Source organism: Sphaeramia orbicularis, chromosome 11 (assembly GCF_902148855.1).
Source record: "Sphaeramia orbicularis chromosome 11, fSphaOr1.1, whole genome shotgun sequence".
NCBI lineage: Eukaryota > Metazoa > Chordata > Actinopteri > Kurtiformes > Apogonidae > Sphaeramia > Sphaeramia orbicularis.
Window position 1 is genome coordinate 44,741,483 of NC_043967.1, and position 14,639 is coordinate 44,756,121.

Sequence of the window (14,639 nt, forward strand, 5' to 3'; positions counted from 1 at the left end):
TCAAACCTTAACATAAGAAAGTTCACAAAACAAGGGTTTCTACTGGCTTTAAAACAGTTAAATGTGGGCGATTTAGCCAAAATATTTGATCATGGTGTCATTTTATATCATGGTAATGGTAGGCATATCATCACTGTTGGGCAGAAACCTTGTAAGTCCATTTGTGGTCAGTTTTATAAATGTTTAACCAATGAAAAGTGTTGAAAACTGCTGGTGACTACAACTCTTAACCCTATAATACCAAACGTATCATATTTGATACATGAGTTTTGAAGCCCTCTACATGATCAGTGTGATATTTTTTTCTTGAAAAACTTGATGTATACAATTAGATACATGCAATACATGGATAATCCACCAAGGGGGAGGAATTCATTCACCAGAGGCCTTTCCTGTGACACTACAAGACTGTCATTAACGAGGAAGGAGGCAGAACTTTGACAATTTCGAAAAGGAATTACCGATTTGTTAGACATGTATGGTTTCTATTATGTTTTTGTTTGCTCAAAAATAATAATATTTGAGCACTGAGACCTGATGTACCAAATATGACACAAAACTGAAACTCATACATGGAAATTGATATTTGAAAAACATTTTTTTTGGTTGCTCAGAAGGACTGATAAAGGTTCCAATTTCAAAGAACTGGAATTTTCTGTCAACAATTTAATGGTTCAAGCTTTACAGGGTTAACTTCATTCATTTATTTAGAATATACATAATTTTTCCAGTTTCCTGAAAAATAATTGTTTTGGACATAACAGGTTTCTGCCCGACAGCAACAATATCCTAAGTCGAGTAAACTAAAATTTCACAATGTAAGCTTTATGGTTCTAAATGAGACCTGCATTTCAAGTTTTAGGTTTAACAGCTTCAAATAAATATCACCATGTGTTCAGTCATTAGTGGTTGACATTAACACCACCAACCATGTATCACAGATACTGCGTTAAACACGTACATCTAAATATATGCACACATAAATCATTTATATTATATGTTCTGCTACCCAGATCATGTCACCTTTTGATGCAGCGCAGCACACACAGCCTGAAATGCTGACATTATAAATATCTGACCCCTACAAAAAATGATCAGGACCTGCACCAAAAGAACATCTACTGCATCTAAATAATACATGCACTTACTTAGAATCTGCACATAATTTCATTACAACGAAACAGTGAGAATATGGAAGCTCTTTAAGTATCATTAGCAGCCATCTGCTATCATCTCTCCACCCTGTATATCAACCCAACATCACATGTAATCACAAGGAAGTAAGATGTTATTACAGTAAAATTTAAACAGGAAATGTATGGAAGCTGTCTATGGTTCCATTAGCTGCCATCTGTCTGCATCTTCACAATGCGCTCCATGTTCCTCCTCTCTGCCACCGCCCACTTGTGTCTTATCTGCAATTCAGTTTGTACTTCCTGCCAATACTGTGGCTTCCATCATCCCTTTATTTTCCCATGGTCAGTTGAATTTAACAGATGACCTGCACCTGACATTGAGATATTTACTTCCTGGTATGGGACAGCAAGGTTACAACTCAATATCCTTCTGTATTGCCGCTGGACACACCTGAGTAGAGGAGGGCAGCTATAACAAGTCCAACCCCATCACACACACCCACAAACACACACTTTTGATACAGTGTGATTGAGTGGCTATGGCAGAAGTACTGGCAGAAATGGTGAACAAGCCCGGTAACGTGTGTGTGTATACATGCAAGCTGTGAGAATAATGTGCATGTGCGTTAGTGTGTGTGTGTGTGTCTGTTTTGAACGCTAAATGGTGGAAAAAAAAGAAGCTCATTAGCATTATATGGATGTTGACATTCCATTCAGGTCAAAGTTAGTGGTGCATGACTATATTTGTGCTCATGTGGTTTGTGTGTGTGTATGTGTCAAGGCTCAAACAGTGTAGTAGACATGGCTGTCACACAAGCACATCCATGAGCGTGCACGTGTGTGTGTGCATGTGCATGTGCCCGTACATTGTGCTGTGCTGTGTGTGGCAGAGGCCCCCTGGGGGGTGCCGCTGAGCTGTCAAAGCAGGATGGATGAAGAAGCTGCCCTGCATAGAAAGGGGCTCTGGGGAAATACCACCAACATGACACACACACTAACACAGACACTGACAGCGCACAAATATATGCATGAATACCTCTTTAGAACACACAGATTTAAATGTGTACACATGAATCAAGTATAAACAAACGGAGAACATAAAGCGTGCGCAGGAATACACATATTCACAAAACTGCCTGTTTATAAAGGGTCTTGGAGTGTGTGAGAAACAGAAACAGCCCTGGGGACCTCCGCGGAGGAACATCTGAGTTTGATAACATAGGAATGTCCAGAGATCTCAATTTAGCAGACAGCAGCATGGACTGTGTCAAAGAGGGAGAAAACACACTTCCTCGACCCCCATCCTACAATAAAAACTGTGGGAAAGGTATCCTAGACGTGACAGTGGGCCTTTTTGTCCATCAGCGGTCATGAATAACACATCAGTAGGACTGCATTTTACAATCTGGTGTGTATTACTGTCTTATCCTCAAAGGTGGAGCCACTGATTCTAACAGAAGGACTAAGATTGTACTTAGAGGAGTCATCTTCTAATATGGGAGAACTAGGGCTGAAGCGAAATATTAGCTAAATACAGTCGGGGAAAAAATTATTAGACCACTCCTTGTTTTCTTCAATTTCTTGTTCATTTTACTGCCTGGTACAACTAAAGGTACATTTGTTTGGACAAATATAATGATAACAACAAAAATAGCTCATAAGAGTTTAATTTCAGAGCTGATATCTAGACATTTTCCATGTTTTCTTGATAATAACCAAAATCACTTCAGTTCTTACATCAATAGCTATTGCATTGGACTGACAAAAACAGTGCTTTTAGGCATTCCATGTTTTCTTTTCTGTCTGTTTTAGTCACATGATACACACAGGAGTTAGGACTTGATTGCATCACCATTGTTTCTGATGACTTTTGATGGTCTAAGAATTTTTTCTGTGACTGTATGTAACCTCCAAATGTCAGGAGACAATTTTTTTTCTCCATTAAAGGAGTGATATTTGGCTTTTTTTTTTTTTCTTAAAAGTAGAATTATGCATTTAAAACATTTCCCTGTGGTCTACATAAACTGTAAATGCTATGCTTAGGTCTAAATTCTTCATTAATTCAACTCCACAGGTCCATCTTCAACCCTATTTCTGAGTAATGACACCAGAAAGGTCATTTTGAGCGCTGGCCCTTTAAATGCAAATGAGACACCTCAGGCCCCGCCCCCTCCAGGTTGTTGGCTGTGCTGCCCTGTCCTGTTCAACCAACAACTGAACATTTTAGGTATTCAGCTCGAAGTTTGGACATATTTTCAGTTTTTACTACAACCGCTGCTGCTGACAAACAATTATGTCGTACTCTGAGAAATGTTCGTCGAAGTCCGAAACTTATATGTGCAAATGTTGTGACGTAACTAGTTATAGATGTAACATATTGAGCAGGAATTAAAACAGGTTGTAGAAATCCACTCAATTTTTGCCAAAATTAGTATAAAGACAGCTTTGCAACACCTGGAGGGTTCAAATTCAATTTTTTTTTAACTATTAGGGTCCAAATACACAAATAAATGAACCAAAGACTAATAAAAGTGGGTTTAGCAAAATATGACCCCTTTAATGTGGAATGTATCACAAAATATTGATTAAATGAAGCATTGTGATGTTACAAAAAGAACAGCCTCTTGATGTTTGTGGTTATTTCATTGCAGTTCTTGCTAAAATAGAGACATGATTCTGTTAAAACAACTGCAATATGATTATTTTTTATTAACATATTCTTCAGAAAACTTGGAAGATCCATGTAAATTCTGCATAAACCTGTGGCTTAATATAAAAAATGTGTCCAGCACAATGAGGATTTTATTGTCATCCCTAATATGCCTTTTTTGTTTTAGCAAATAAGTAATTAAAATTCCCTTTATATATCACTTTTCAAAACATATGGTTTCAAAGTGCTGCACACACGGGTTAGATAATAGCAGATAATCTAGACAGATTTTTTTTTGTCTTATTTACAACTTGTCTGATTATCTCGCTTGTGTTTCTTGCCCCATCAGACTTGCAGAAATGTCACCAGTTGCCAGATCTCTGTAATTACTAATGTGACAAAAAGCTTATCATCTGTGTTAGAAATAACTAGACTGAACTTTTAATAAGCAATAATTGCTGTTTACAAGAATTAATTATAGTGTATATTTACTCACATTAATAACGATACAAGGGACAAGGGATTGGTTTTAAAACGCAGCCGGTTTTGTGAGTATATTCAGACAGGCCACCAGGGAAAGAGGAGCTTTCATAAACCATTTTGGAGGGACCACAGTAGCACCAGACCGGGACAGACCTTGTAAACGTAACCATTCTTAATTCCACAGAAGGATTTCCTCGATCAGGGGATAGTAAATCTCCATGCTTGGCACAAGTCTGTACAATCCATTAACAATAATAAAGCCTGGGCGGCTGGGAGATAGACCCTTAAAGGGGAAGGTCAGCCTGATATTACAGCTTTAAAGGTTTCCTATTACGGCTCAACTTCAATATAACCACTCACCTTGCCTTTAATGGCCGCTGGCTATGCAGTGGCTGAGCATATATGGAGATTCTAAATCCAGCCTCTCTCTGAGATATTACTGGATAGTGCCGAGCGATTTATGGGCCTGTTTCTGTGCTGCTGGATGTAGGTGTGGGTATTGCTAATAAAATTGCCACGGGGGTGAAGGAGATCTCTTTGGTATCACCCCTGTCTGGCCTGCACGTCCTACTGGGACACACAGGAGGCTTTGAACACCGGAGCGCCGTGGCCCCAAAAGTGCTTAAGCAGCACTTTTTCCCCTCTTCATCCTGGCCTTTCTGTGTGACTTTTTCTTTTATATATCCTTTACTCCCTTTCTTCTTTCCTTTTCTTTTCCCGCCACCTCTCGTCACCCGTATTCCCTCGGAGACATCTTCCATTTTCCAGATTTCCTCTTTATGCTTTAACTTTAGCGACTGAATAAAACGGCAATTTCTGTCCTTCAAACAACAGCAACAACAGACAGTTTGGTCTCTAACGCTGTCTCCTCTTTTGTTTCGGCGCGTGTTTTCCGTTGCCCGTTCTCTCCTTGGCCGGTTTGTTCGACTGTCTAGGTTAACAGCGGAGAAGAGAAGCGGCGAGGAGAGAGGACATGGCAAGACAGAGCGCGAGTAGAAGAGGAAAGAGGGGAGAGTGCAAGCTCTTAAGTAGATTGCAAAGAACAGCACAGAGGCATGAGTGTGAATATTAAGAAGGTTTTCTCCTGCCTGAGAAGTTCCAGCTTGCAGCAGCAGGAAGGGATAGAGACGGAGAGGTAGAGAGAGAGATGGAGAGAGAGAGAGAGAGGAAGAGACCTATAGACCCGCCAGCTATTCAGCCATAGCTAGCTTCAGGTGTCAGAAACGACAGTGTACACAATCTATCAAACTGTCCAGCAAATCTGAGATGAGAAATTACCATAATTGAATTAGAAAGGAGGTCTCTCATTGCAAAGGTGATAGTTTTCCCAGACAGAAAGTAAGGAGTGAAACAAGAGGGTTGACGCCTTAGTAATGTAAAATAAAAAGAGCGGAGACTCACCTGGAATGCCTGGCGGGGTTTTCAGGTATTTTCCGTTGAAATGCTGTATCACTACTTCACATTTCTCTGTGGACTCCATCCTGTGAAGACACGTGATGAGAAGGACTTCATTAACAGATATGTATATATGTAGATATATACCATACATTTAGCATTTCTGCATGTTAGCATAGCTGTATTGTATTTATATCTGTTATACATTTAATGGACAAAAGTATTGGGACATGTTGTATTCATGTGTTTCTTTTCTAACAGGGGTCTGAGATACAAAACAATAATGATAAATGTTATATACAGTTTAATACTGACACATTTAATACACTGATACACATGGTACATTGTTTACACTGTTGTAATTGCACTGTTCACATCACTTACACTGGTACATGTCTGTTTACATTCTACATTGTTTTCATTGTTATATTTGCACTGTTTATACTGTAACACTTACAAATGTTTACAAATGTTTACATTGTTTACACGACTACTACTACATTTGCACATTTTATCCTACTTTAATTTTTTTTTTAATCTTAGCCTTTCATACAGTATATCTCCATTTTATACAAACTTTTCAATTGCACACTTTTATATCTTATACTTTTTTATTAAACAATGTCTCTATTGTGTCACTAACATGTAGTAACACAACACAACTGACATCTATTCTATTCTATTTTTTTTTTTTTTTAATTTAACCTTTATTTAACCAGGAAAAAACTCATTGAGATTAAAATTCTCTTTTTCAAGAGTGTCCAGGCCAAGACAGTAGCAGCAGATTTTATTACATATAAAATATAACAATAATATCATATAAAAATAATAATTTTTTACTACAGCTAACCATCACTTAGGAAGAAAAATCCCCCATTAAACTTTACGTAAATATTGATGCTTATATCCCAAATCAGCATGAACAGGACATCTTATGAACTGTGTCCCGATATTTTTGTCCATATAGTTTATAAATATCAATATTTCCTTATATTTTAATTGATTTTTCTTCCCAAGTGAGATGTGAAGAACGTTGATGGTTAGTTGTGGTAGAAAATTATTACTCACAGTCAGAGCACGAAAAATATTGTTAAAATTTAGAGGTAGAACATTTAAAATCATAGTCATGAGCAGGAAAAGAAAAAAAATGTTGAGGAAAAATTAAGTAAAAAACCATCTCTGAGGCATTTTGGAAGCAAAGATAAGAATTTAAACAAAACTAACCAATGCATTGATATTTATCCCAAATATAAAACTACATTATGACATCTGTCAGTATTGTTGTGTATCCCAAACCCCTTTTAGAAAAGAAACACCTGAATTCAAAGTGTCCCGATACTTTTGTCCATATAGTGTATCTGTTTGAGATTTCATTCATTTCTGCTTTTATTTAGTCTTTTTAGTTTTCAGTTTAGTTTGAGATAGTTTTGAGTGTTTTCTTCTTGTATATCCTTAACCTTAGAAGAAACATGAAGTAGATTTCACCTTTAAGTCTGTGGTGTTCATTTTTTTTTTTCTTGCTTTCTTTTCTCGTTTTTCTTTTTATACCAGTTCAAGCAATTACTTTTTTCACAGCCTGTTTTCAGTTTTTCCTTAGGTTTCATTAGAGCGATACTAAACACTCAGACATGTTTTTCAAGCTGTAAACACAATCATACCACTCAGTTGTAATGGAATATATCAATACTGGTGGAAAATATGTAAAAAAAAAAATAAAAAATCAGCACTTTGTTTGTTATTGTTTTGTTTGAAGGTGAAAATGACTCCACTTCCTGTTTGAAAATGTTTTTGACTTTTCTCAGAATAAGGTATGATAAATGAAAATATCGTTTTACTATGATTCTACATCATTGAATTTGTATAATAAAATCTGTTAGCACCACTAATGAGGGCTGTTTAGTCCATCTGTCCTTCAGTCATATTCTTCCAACCGTGAAACTGTTTTATCAGTCTATTCAGAACCAACACTCACACAAACGCAACAGTTTTATCTCATAAAACTGCTGCATTCACTGAGTGGTTGATTTGTTTGTTTGTATATGCAATAACATATTAAAACGCCACAGTGACACAACCATACAGGCTGCAGATGTGCACTTTTAGTCTTGGAACTTGGGAGGTTTAAGAGCATTTCAGGGCTTTAGTTCCATGTGGGAAAAGACCGCATTACAGCAAGAAAAAGCACCAAAATTATGCTAAATATGACTTACGTGTGAATGGATATTGATTTTAAGGTCTTCTTTAGGTGGTAAAACCAGGAGAAAAACTCAAACTAACCCGTTCAGAGTCTCTAACGGTTCTGCATTAGTGATTCTGTGTTTTACAGATGTCCCTGAAGTACTCCTTTGTCTCATCCACACCTGCACATTCAGACACTGATCACCTCCATCTCATCCTCTTCAAGACAGTTTAACAGTTTTCAGAAACATGCAGCTGGTGAAGTTACTCAGAATGAGGCTAAAGTTACACTATAACAGCCCTATTACAAATACTTTAACCCACAGGTGTCAAACATGCGGCCCGGGGGCCAAATCCGGCCCGCCCAAAGGTCCAATCTGGCCCACGGGATGAATTTGTGAAATGCAAAAATTACACTGAAGATATTAACAATGAGTGGTGTCAAAATCATTTTAATTCAGGTTCCACATACAGACACATACTGACCAATTTGATTTCAAGTGGGTCAGAACCAGTAAAATATTATCATAATAACCTATAAATAATGACAACCTCAAATTTTCCTTTATTTTTTTGGTGTAAAAAAGTAAAATTACATGAAAATGTTTACATTACCATACTATACTTTTTCAAAAAATGTGAAGAACCTGAACAAATATGAACAAACAGAAATGTCTTATGAAAATTAAATGCAATTTCACCAATATTCTGCCTGTTACTAAATCTTTTGTGCGATTGTAATGCACATGTGTAAATGATAAACTGGTAAACCAAGGCATAATATTGTTAAAATTGCACTTGTTTTTCTTAAGACAATTCAAGTTGTTCATTTTATTCAGATTTTTAAGGAAACTTTGTAGATGTGAACATAATCATAATATACAGGGTGGGGAAGCAAAATTTACAACGAACATTTAGTTTTTTCTCAGCAGGCGCTACATCAATTGTTTTGAAACCAAACATATATTGATGTCATAATCATACCTAACACTATTATCCATACCTTTTCAGACACTTTTGCCCATATGAGTAATCAGGAAAGCAAACGTCAAAGAGTGTGATTTGCTGAATGCACTCGTCACACCAAAGGAGATTTCAAAAATAGTTGGAGTGTCCATAAAGACTGTTTATAATGGAAAGAAGAGAATGACTATGAGCAAAACTATTACGAGAAAGTCTGGAAGATACTATTAAAGAAGAATGGGAGAAGTTGTCACCAGAATATTTGAGGAACACTTGCGCAAGTTTCAGGAAGCGTGTGAAGGCAGTTATTGAGAAAGAAGGAGGACACATAGAATAAAAACATTTCCTATTATGTACATTTTCTTGTGGCAAATAAATTCTCATGACTTTCAATAAACTAACTGGTCATACACTGTCTTTCAATCCCTGCCTCAAAATATTGTAAATTTTGCTTCCCCACCCTGTAGTTTTACTTTTTCCACAGTTATTATTTTACTAGTCCAGCCCACTTGAGATCAAATTGGGCTGAATGTGGAACTGAACTAAAATGAGTTTGAAACCCCCTTTGTTTCATTCAAAACAGAATATAACAAAAATGTGTAAAGTTAAATGCTATATTTTTCAGTTCCAGATGCCTGTTTCTAAATGTTTTGTGTTTTCTTAGATCCACTGTGTTCTGTAAATTATAACGTACATGTGTAAATGATAAACTGAGGTACACTATTGTTAAAACTGCACTTAGATTGTTCATGGATTTTCAGGTATTTGACATATTTTTAAAGAAAGGAGAGTTGTAAGTGTGAACATTTTTATTATGTAATTTTACTTTTTAGCACCAAAACAAAGACAAAAATTTGGAGTTGTCATTATATGTAGGTTCTTGGGCTATTATTTTACTGGTCCAGCCTCCAAGAGATAACATAGGTCTGTGTGTAGAACCTGAACAATGAGTTGCGCATAAATGTTCCAAATTAAAAGCTAGAGCTGTTTGTTTGGATAATAATAGTTAAAATAGTTGGTGTTCGAGACAGGACATTGAACTCCGGGGTGACAGTGGCTCAGTTGGTCATGAGTGGGTCGTCCAATGACCGAAGGGCGGTTAGAAACCTGGCTCCGACTGTCCACATGTCAAAGTGTCCTTGAGCAAGACACTGACCCCTAAATTGCTCCCAGTAGGGCCTGGTACTGCCTTGCATGACAGCAGCCGCCCACTGGTGTATGAGTGTGTGTGTGAATGGGTGAATGTGAGGCACTGTAAAGCACTTTGGACACCATGAAGGTGTGGAAAAAGTGCTATATAAGTGCAGTCCAAAATAATGTGGCATCAATAAAACCATCCCCATGCCTGAGACTGGAAAATGTGTTGCTTTTTTGTTACCTTTATTGCCTGTTGTCCCAAATATGCAACATACCCAAAATATCTAAAAATACAAAAAAACAATTTCACAGGAAACTACTGGTATTCAGCAAACCAGAGGTGCTCATGGAAAGGGCATGAACAATAAGAAAAGGACAAAAATCCAGGCACTCACTAGGTTGGAATAGTTAGAAATTGTAATATTTCCTGAGGGCCTATAGATGAATTCATTGAGCCTGGAGTTGAAAAAGTTGGCAACATGTTTTCTGGGTCCTGAAGAAAGTGCCCAAAATATCTAATTTATGTGCTATACAGTAGTCAAATTAACAATCTCCACTTAATTTAGCATCTACTCGAAAGCAAAAACACAAATAATAATTTCTAAATGTACTTGTACATAAATTCAGGTGTTATGGGGTTAAAAACAATATTAGACAAGTGTTCAGAGAATGCAAACCTCCGTCAAGCACCCCTGAACGCTGTGCATGTGTGGATCGACTATTTCTTTTTAAATTAAACAGTTTCAAGGTTGTTCCATACAGCAGAAAAAGTTGAAGCTTGGTACCAGTCATGTGTATGTCAAATTATATTAGCAGTAGTAGTAGTTTTATTTCGAGCACATGGAATCATCAGATAACAAAGAATCATACAACATGGTCAAAACAAATAAATAAATACAATTTTTTTGCGCTCAAAAAGGAGTGGGAAGAAGTATAACTTATTGACTCCCACCCCCTTTTTTTTTTTACAAACTAATCATCAAACTAGATCCGCCTCCTTTGCTTTGTTAACACACATTTTCCTCTGTATATTTTTTGCAATAACACAAAACATCCATAAAAACCATTCATATACACTTTTTTTTTTAAAGTCACGTCATACACAATCAGATTTGCAATAATCAACCGTTATTCAATATAAACTATAATATACATATCCACCCCAAATATTTACTCCAAATACAATGATCAATAAATATGATAGTATCTTCCTATCGTGATAACCAATTAACTATAATATCTTATTTTATGCGTACTTCTAATGTTTTATATTTTGTTATTATAGTGGATTTATACATCCTTTTAAATGCACAGATTGAAGAAGACATTTTTAAGTTTTGCTCCAGATTATTCCAATCAATCAATATTTGTTGAGTTATAATGAAAAATGTGTCGTAAACGGGATTTTCAATGTTAAATTGAAATGTCCACGGAGTCCACATTCCACAGTGGATGTGGACAATTTTGTGCCAGATACAAGATATTGTTATAAGCTACAGGTGTATCAAATTGCAGGCTAATCGGAGTTGTTTTGAATTTTTTATGAATTTTCGAAAATAGTTTAATGATGAGAGATAGGAAAATTAAAGATTTTGTGACCTTGCTGTGACCTTGAACTTTGGCCTACTTGGCCCAAGATTTAATGGGTTCATCCCCGGGCCGAGGCCTATCTGTGGGTAAAATTTAGTAAAGATGGTTGGAATAGTTTTCCTGTAAAGTTGCTAACAAACAAACACACAAAGCAAAGTGATCCCAATCCCTCCTGGTGGACAAAAACAGGGATTTTCACAGCAAATTCTGTTTAAGTGCTTATCTGTAATATTTAATGGTAAAACAAAGGATAAAACCACCGGTGCCACATGGGTCACACTCTAAACCACTGGTTAGTATCCCAAAGTTTTGCTAATGAAGTCAGATGAGCCTCTCCAGAGCGCCTCCATCCATCTGCTGGGACACATCATTGTCAGCCTGTTGAAGCTCACAGTGAAATTGTTAGATGTATTTTGCAGCCTTCATCCCAACAGGCAGAAAAGGAAAACGACAAAATTTGACAGAATAGACAAATGGGACGTAGAGAAGAACATGAAGGGAACTGAGAGGGTATAAGAAAGCAAAAGGGACACGCTGCTTGATATTAAGAACTGACTTTTTTTTTTTTTATGAGGAAAAGGGAGAATACAGGAAGTTGCAGAAATTGTGACTGACTCATTTCTTTTCCAGCCACTGGATCAAACGTTGACTATAGGCGGAGGAGCTGACCAGCAGGAGGGCTTTGATCTCTCACATCATAAGCACACAGACACAAATGCCCATACACGCATCTCGTCATTTACATAAGTATATCAAACATATCCATGCACATAAAATAGCACCAACATATGACGGCGAGCGCACGCATCTTTCATCTTTTCGCGGCACTGTGAGACTAAAAAGCAAACTTGTGAGGGGATTTGGGGAAGTTCTACTAAGCCTGTGTGAATCTAACTCCTAACCTTAAACCCCAGACAAGGAGCACAGAGGAAGCAATTTTTTTTTTTGCAATGCTGACAGTTTTTCTTTTCAAAACAATGATGTCAAACTTGAAAATGTGTCAAAGAAGTCCAGAATATGTCTTTATTTCACAAAAAAAAAGACAATAACAGTTCTAGTTGTGACATCTGCTACTGGATCATTTCCAAATACCAGTGTGTAAATTAGGGATGTAACGATATGAAAATTTCATATCAGGTTTATTGTGACCAAAATTATCCCATTATCATTATTATTGTAGTATTGTTGAAATTGTGCTCAAAATGTTCAAAAAGTACTAATACACACACTGAAATAATTTAACCAAGTTGTATTTTGGAAAAAAAAAAGAAAAAAAAAAGCCAAATAAAATAACCGGCACAATGTACCTGCTGCTGGCAGAAACATTCAAATATTAACCCTTAGGGGTCTGAGCCTATTTTATCTGTTTTTCAGTACTTTTGGTTTTGCCTTTATATACTATATAAACAAATGTTTACTATACCCATGTTTGGAATCTTTTTTTTTCAGCACACTTCATTTATATCAACTGTCTGTTTTTTTTCACTTTAATGTGTATCTATATATTTTCTGTCTGATACTTCAACAATTTTACCATAAACTGTAACTTATTTGACTTGTAAAATCATTTTTTTAAATTGACAAACATCATATCGCAACCAGAAAGGGTGGGACTTGGCTCTCTACAATTTATTTCTTTATACAATATGGGCTTAGTAGATATCAGGAATGCAATTTGTTCCCTTTTTTTCCCACTTTTTGTTCACATATTTTTACACAGAAAGTAGATGAGGAGTCCGTAAAAGAATCAATAAAAGCAGAATACATGACATAGCAATCGGTAAAATCTGCCTCCGAGCCAATCACTTTTTTCTTCCTCCTTTATAAAACATAAACAAAGTCAGTTTGTTCTCTTCAATATAAAGACAACAAACAAAGTAAAGCAAAGTTATACATGACATGATGTACCTACTAACATGAGCCCAATCATTTTTCCATATTACGCTCTCATACAATGACCATAAATCTATTTCCTTATTATCGTTGACCAATACATGGGTCTGTTCTTTACAAAGCGTGTGAATAAGTGGCTGTGTATTAACATTGACTTAATGCTATCTTACTAATTAAAACCATCAATCTACCTACACTGGAGAAAGTTTTTTTTTCCCTTCATGCATTTGTTCAGTTGTGTTAAGTTACAATAACATTTTATACCACATGTGTTCTCTAATATCTCAAAACCTTTGCAAAACACGTCTATTAAAGTGAGTGTATTTTAAATGCGGGCTTGAGTGATCGCTCTGCCTTTATGCTAATGTGCTCTTGGAATGTGCAGAATTCATTGCGTTCCACATTTTCATGCTTTACTCGCTCTCACCTCGTGGAATACTCATATCATTCTGTCAGCCTCGAACTTCTCTGTCCTCTGTCTCTCATCCTCCTTCTATCTCTTCCTCCATGCTTCTTCTTTTCCTTTTCTTCTTTTTTATTATTTATTATCTTTTTTTTTTCCTTCTTCTTTATCGCTCTCCCAGTCCCATCCATCTTACTCCCAGCTCGTCTGCACCTCTTCTTTTTGACGTCTCTCTCATTCCTCCCTGTCTTTCAACCTTGGTTATTTCCTCCATCTTTCACTGTTACCCTCACACTCTTCCATCCTATCTCTCTTACTTCCCTTGGCCTCCTTTCTTTCATTCTCCATCCATCCCTTTGTTTCTCTGTTCGCATCAACATCTTTATCTTTGTGCCTCTTCTCACTCTTTCCTTCACACTTCTAAGCCTTATCCATCTCTCATTGACTCTAATCGTACGCGCACCCAAAAAATATACTGTCTAATATTTCATTTAATGACTAAATGTTACTTGAAAGTATTGATTGGAGTTACTTATTTAACCCTTTAACCTCTAACGTGTCTGTGGTGCGCGTTCTGAATGTATGATTTATTTTAAATATTTATAAAAATTCAACTGTTTGCTCAATAGGAACATTTTCAAAACATACTGATATAATAGACTAGTGATGTTCCAATCTGGATTTTTTTTTAGGATTAGTTTTGCTGATACCGATCTGATATCCGATACTGACTTTTTACTAAAAATTTGGATTTAAATATTGAGTCATTATTTATATGTTTTTATACTATTATTTTATTTGAGATCACAAT

General features: G+C 36.3%; 1 protein-coding gene across 1 annotated transcript in view; it reads right to left on the reverse strand.

The window, feature by feature from the left end:
• Positions 1 to 14,639, reverse strand: part of LOC115428458 (RNA-binding motif, single-stranded-interacting protein 3-like) — a 527,598-nt gene that overhangs the window by 161,844 nt on the left and 351,115 nt on the right. Inside the window, exon 8 of the mRNA XM_030147513.1 lies at positions 5,671 to 5,750. Within this exon, the coding sequence (XP_030003373.1) occupies positions 5,671 to 5,750 (80 nt within the window). The remainder of the gene's footprint in view (positions 1 to 5,670; positions 5,751 to 14,639) is intronic.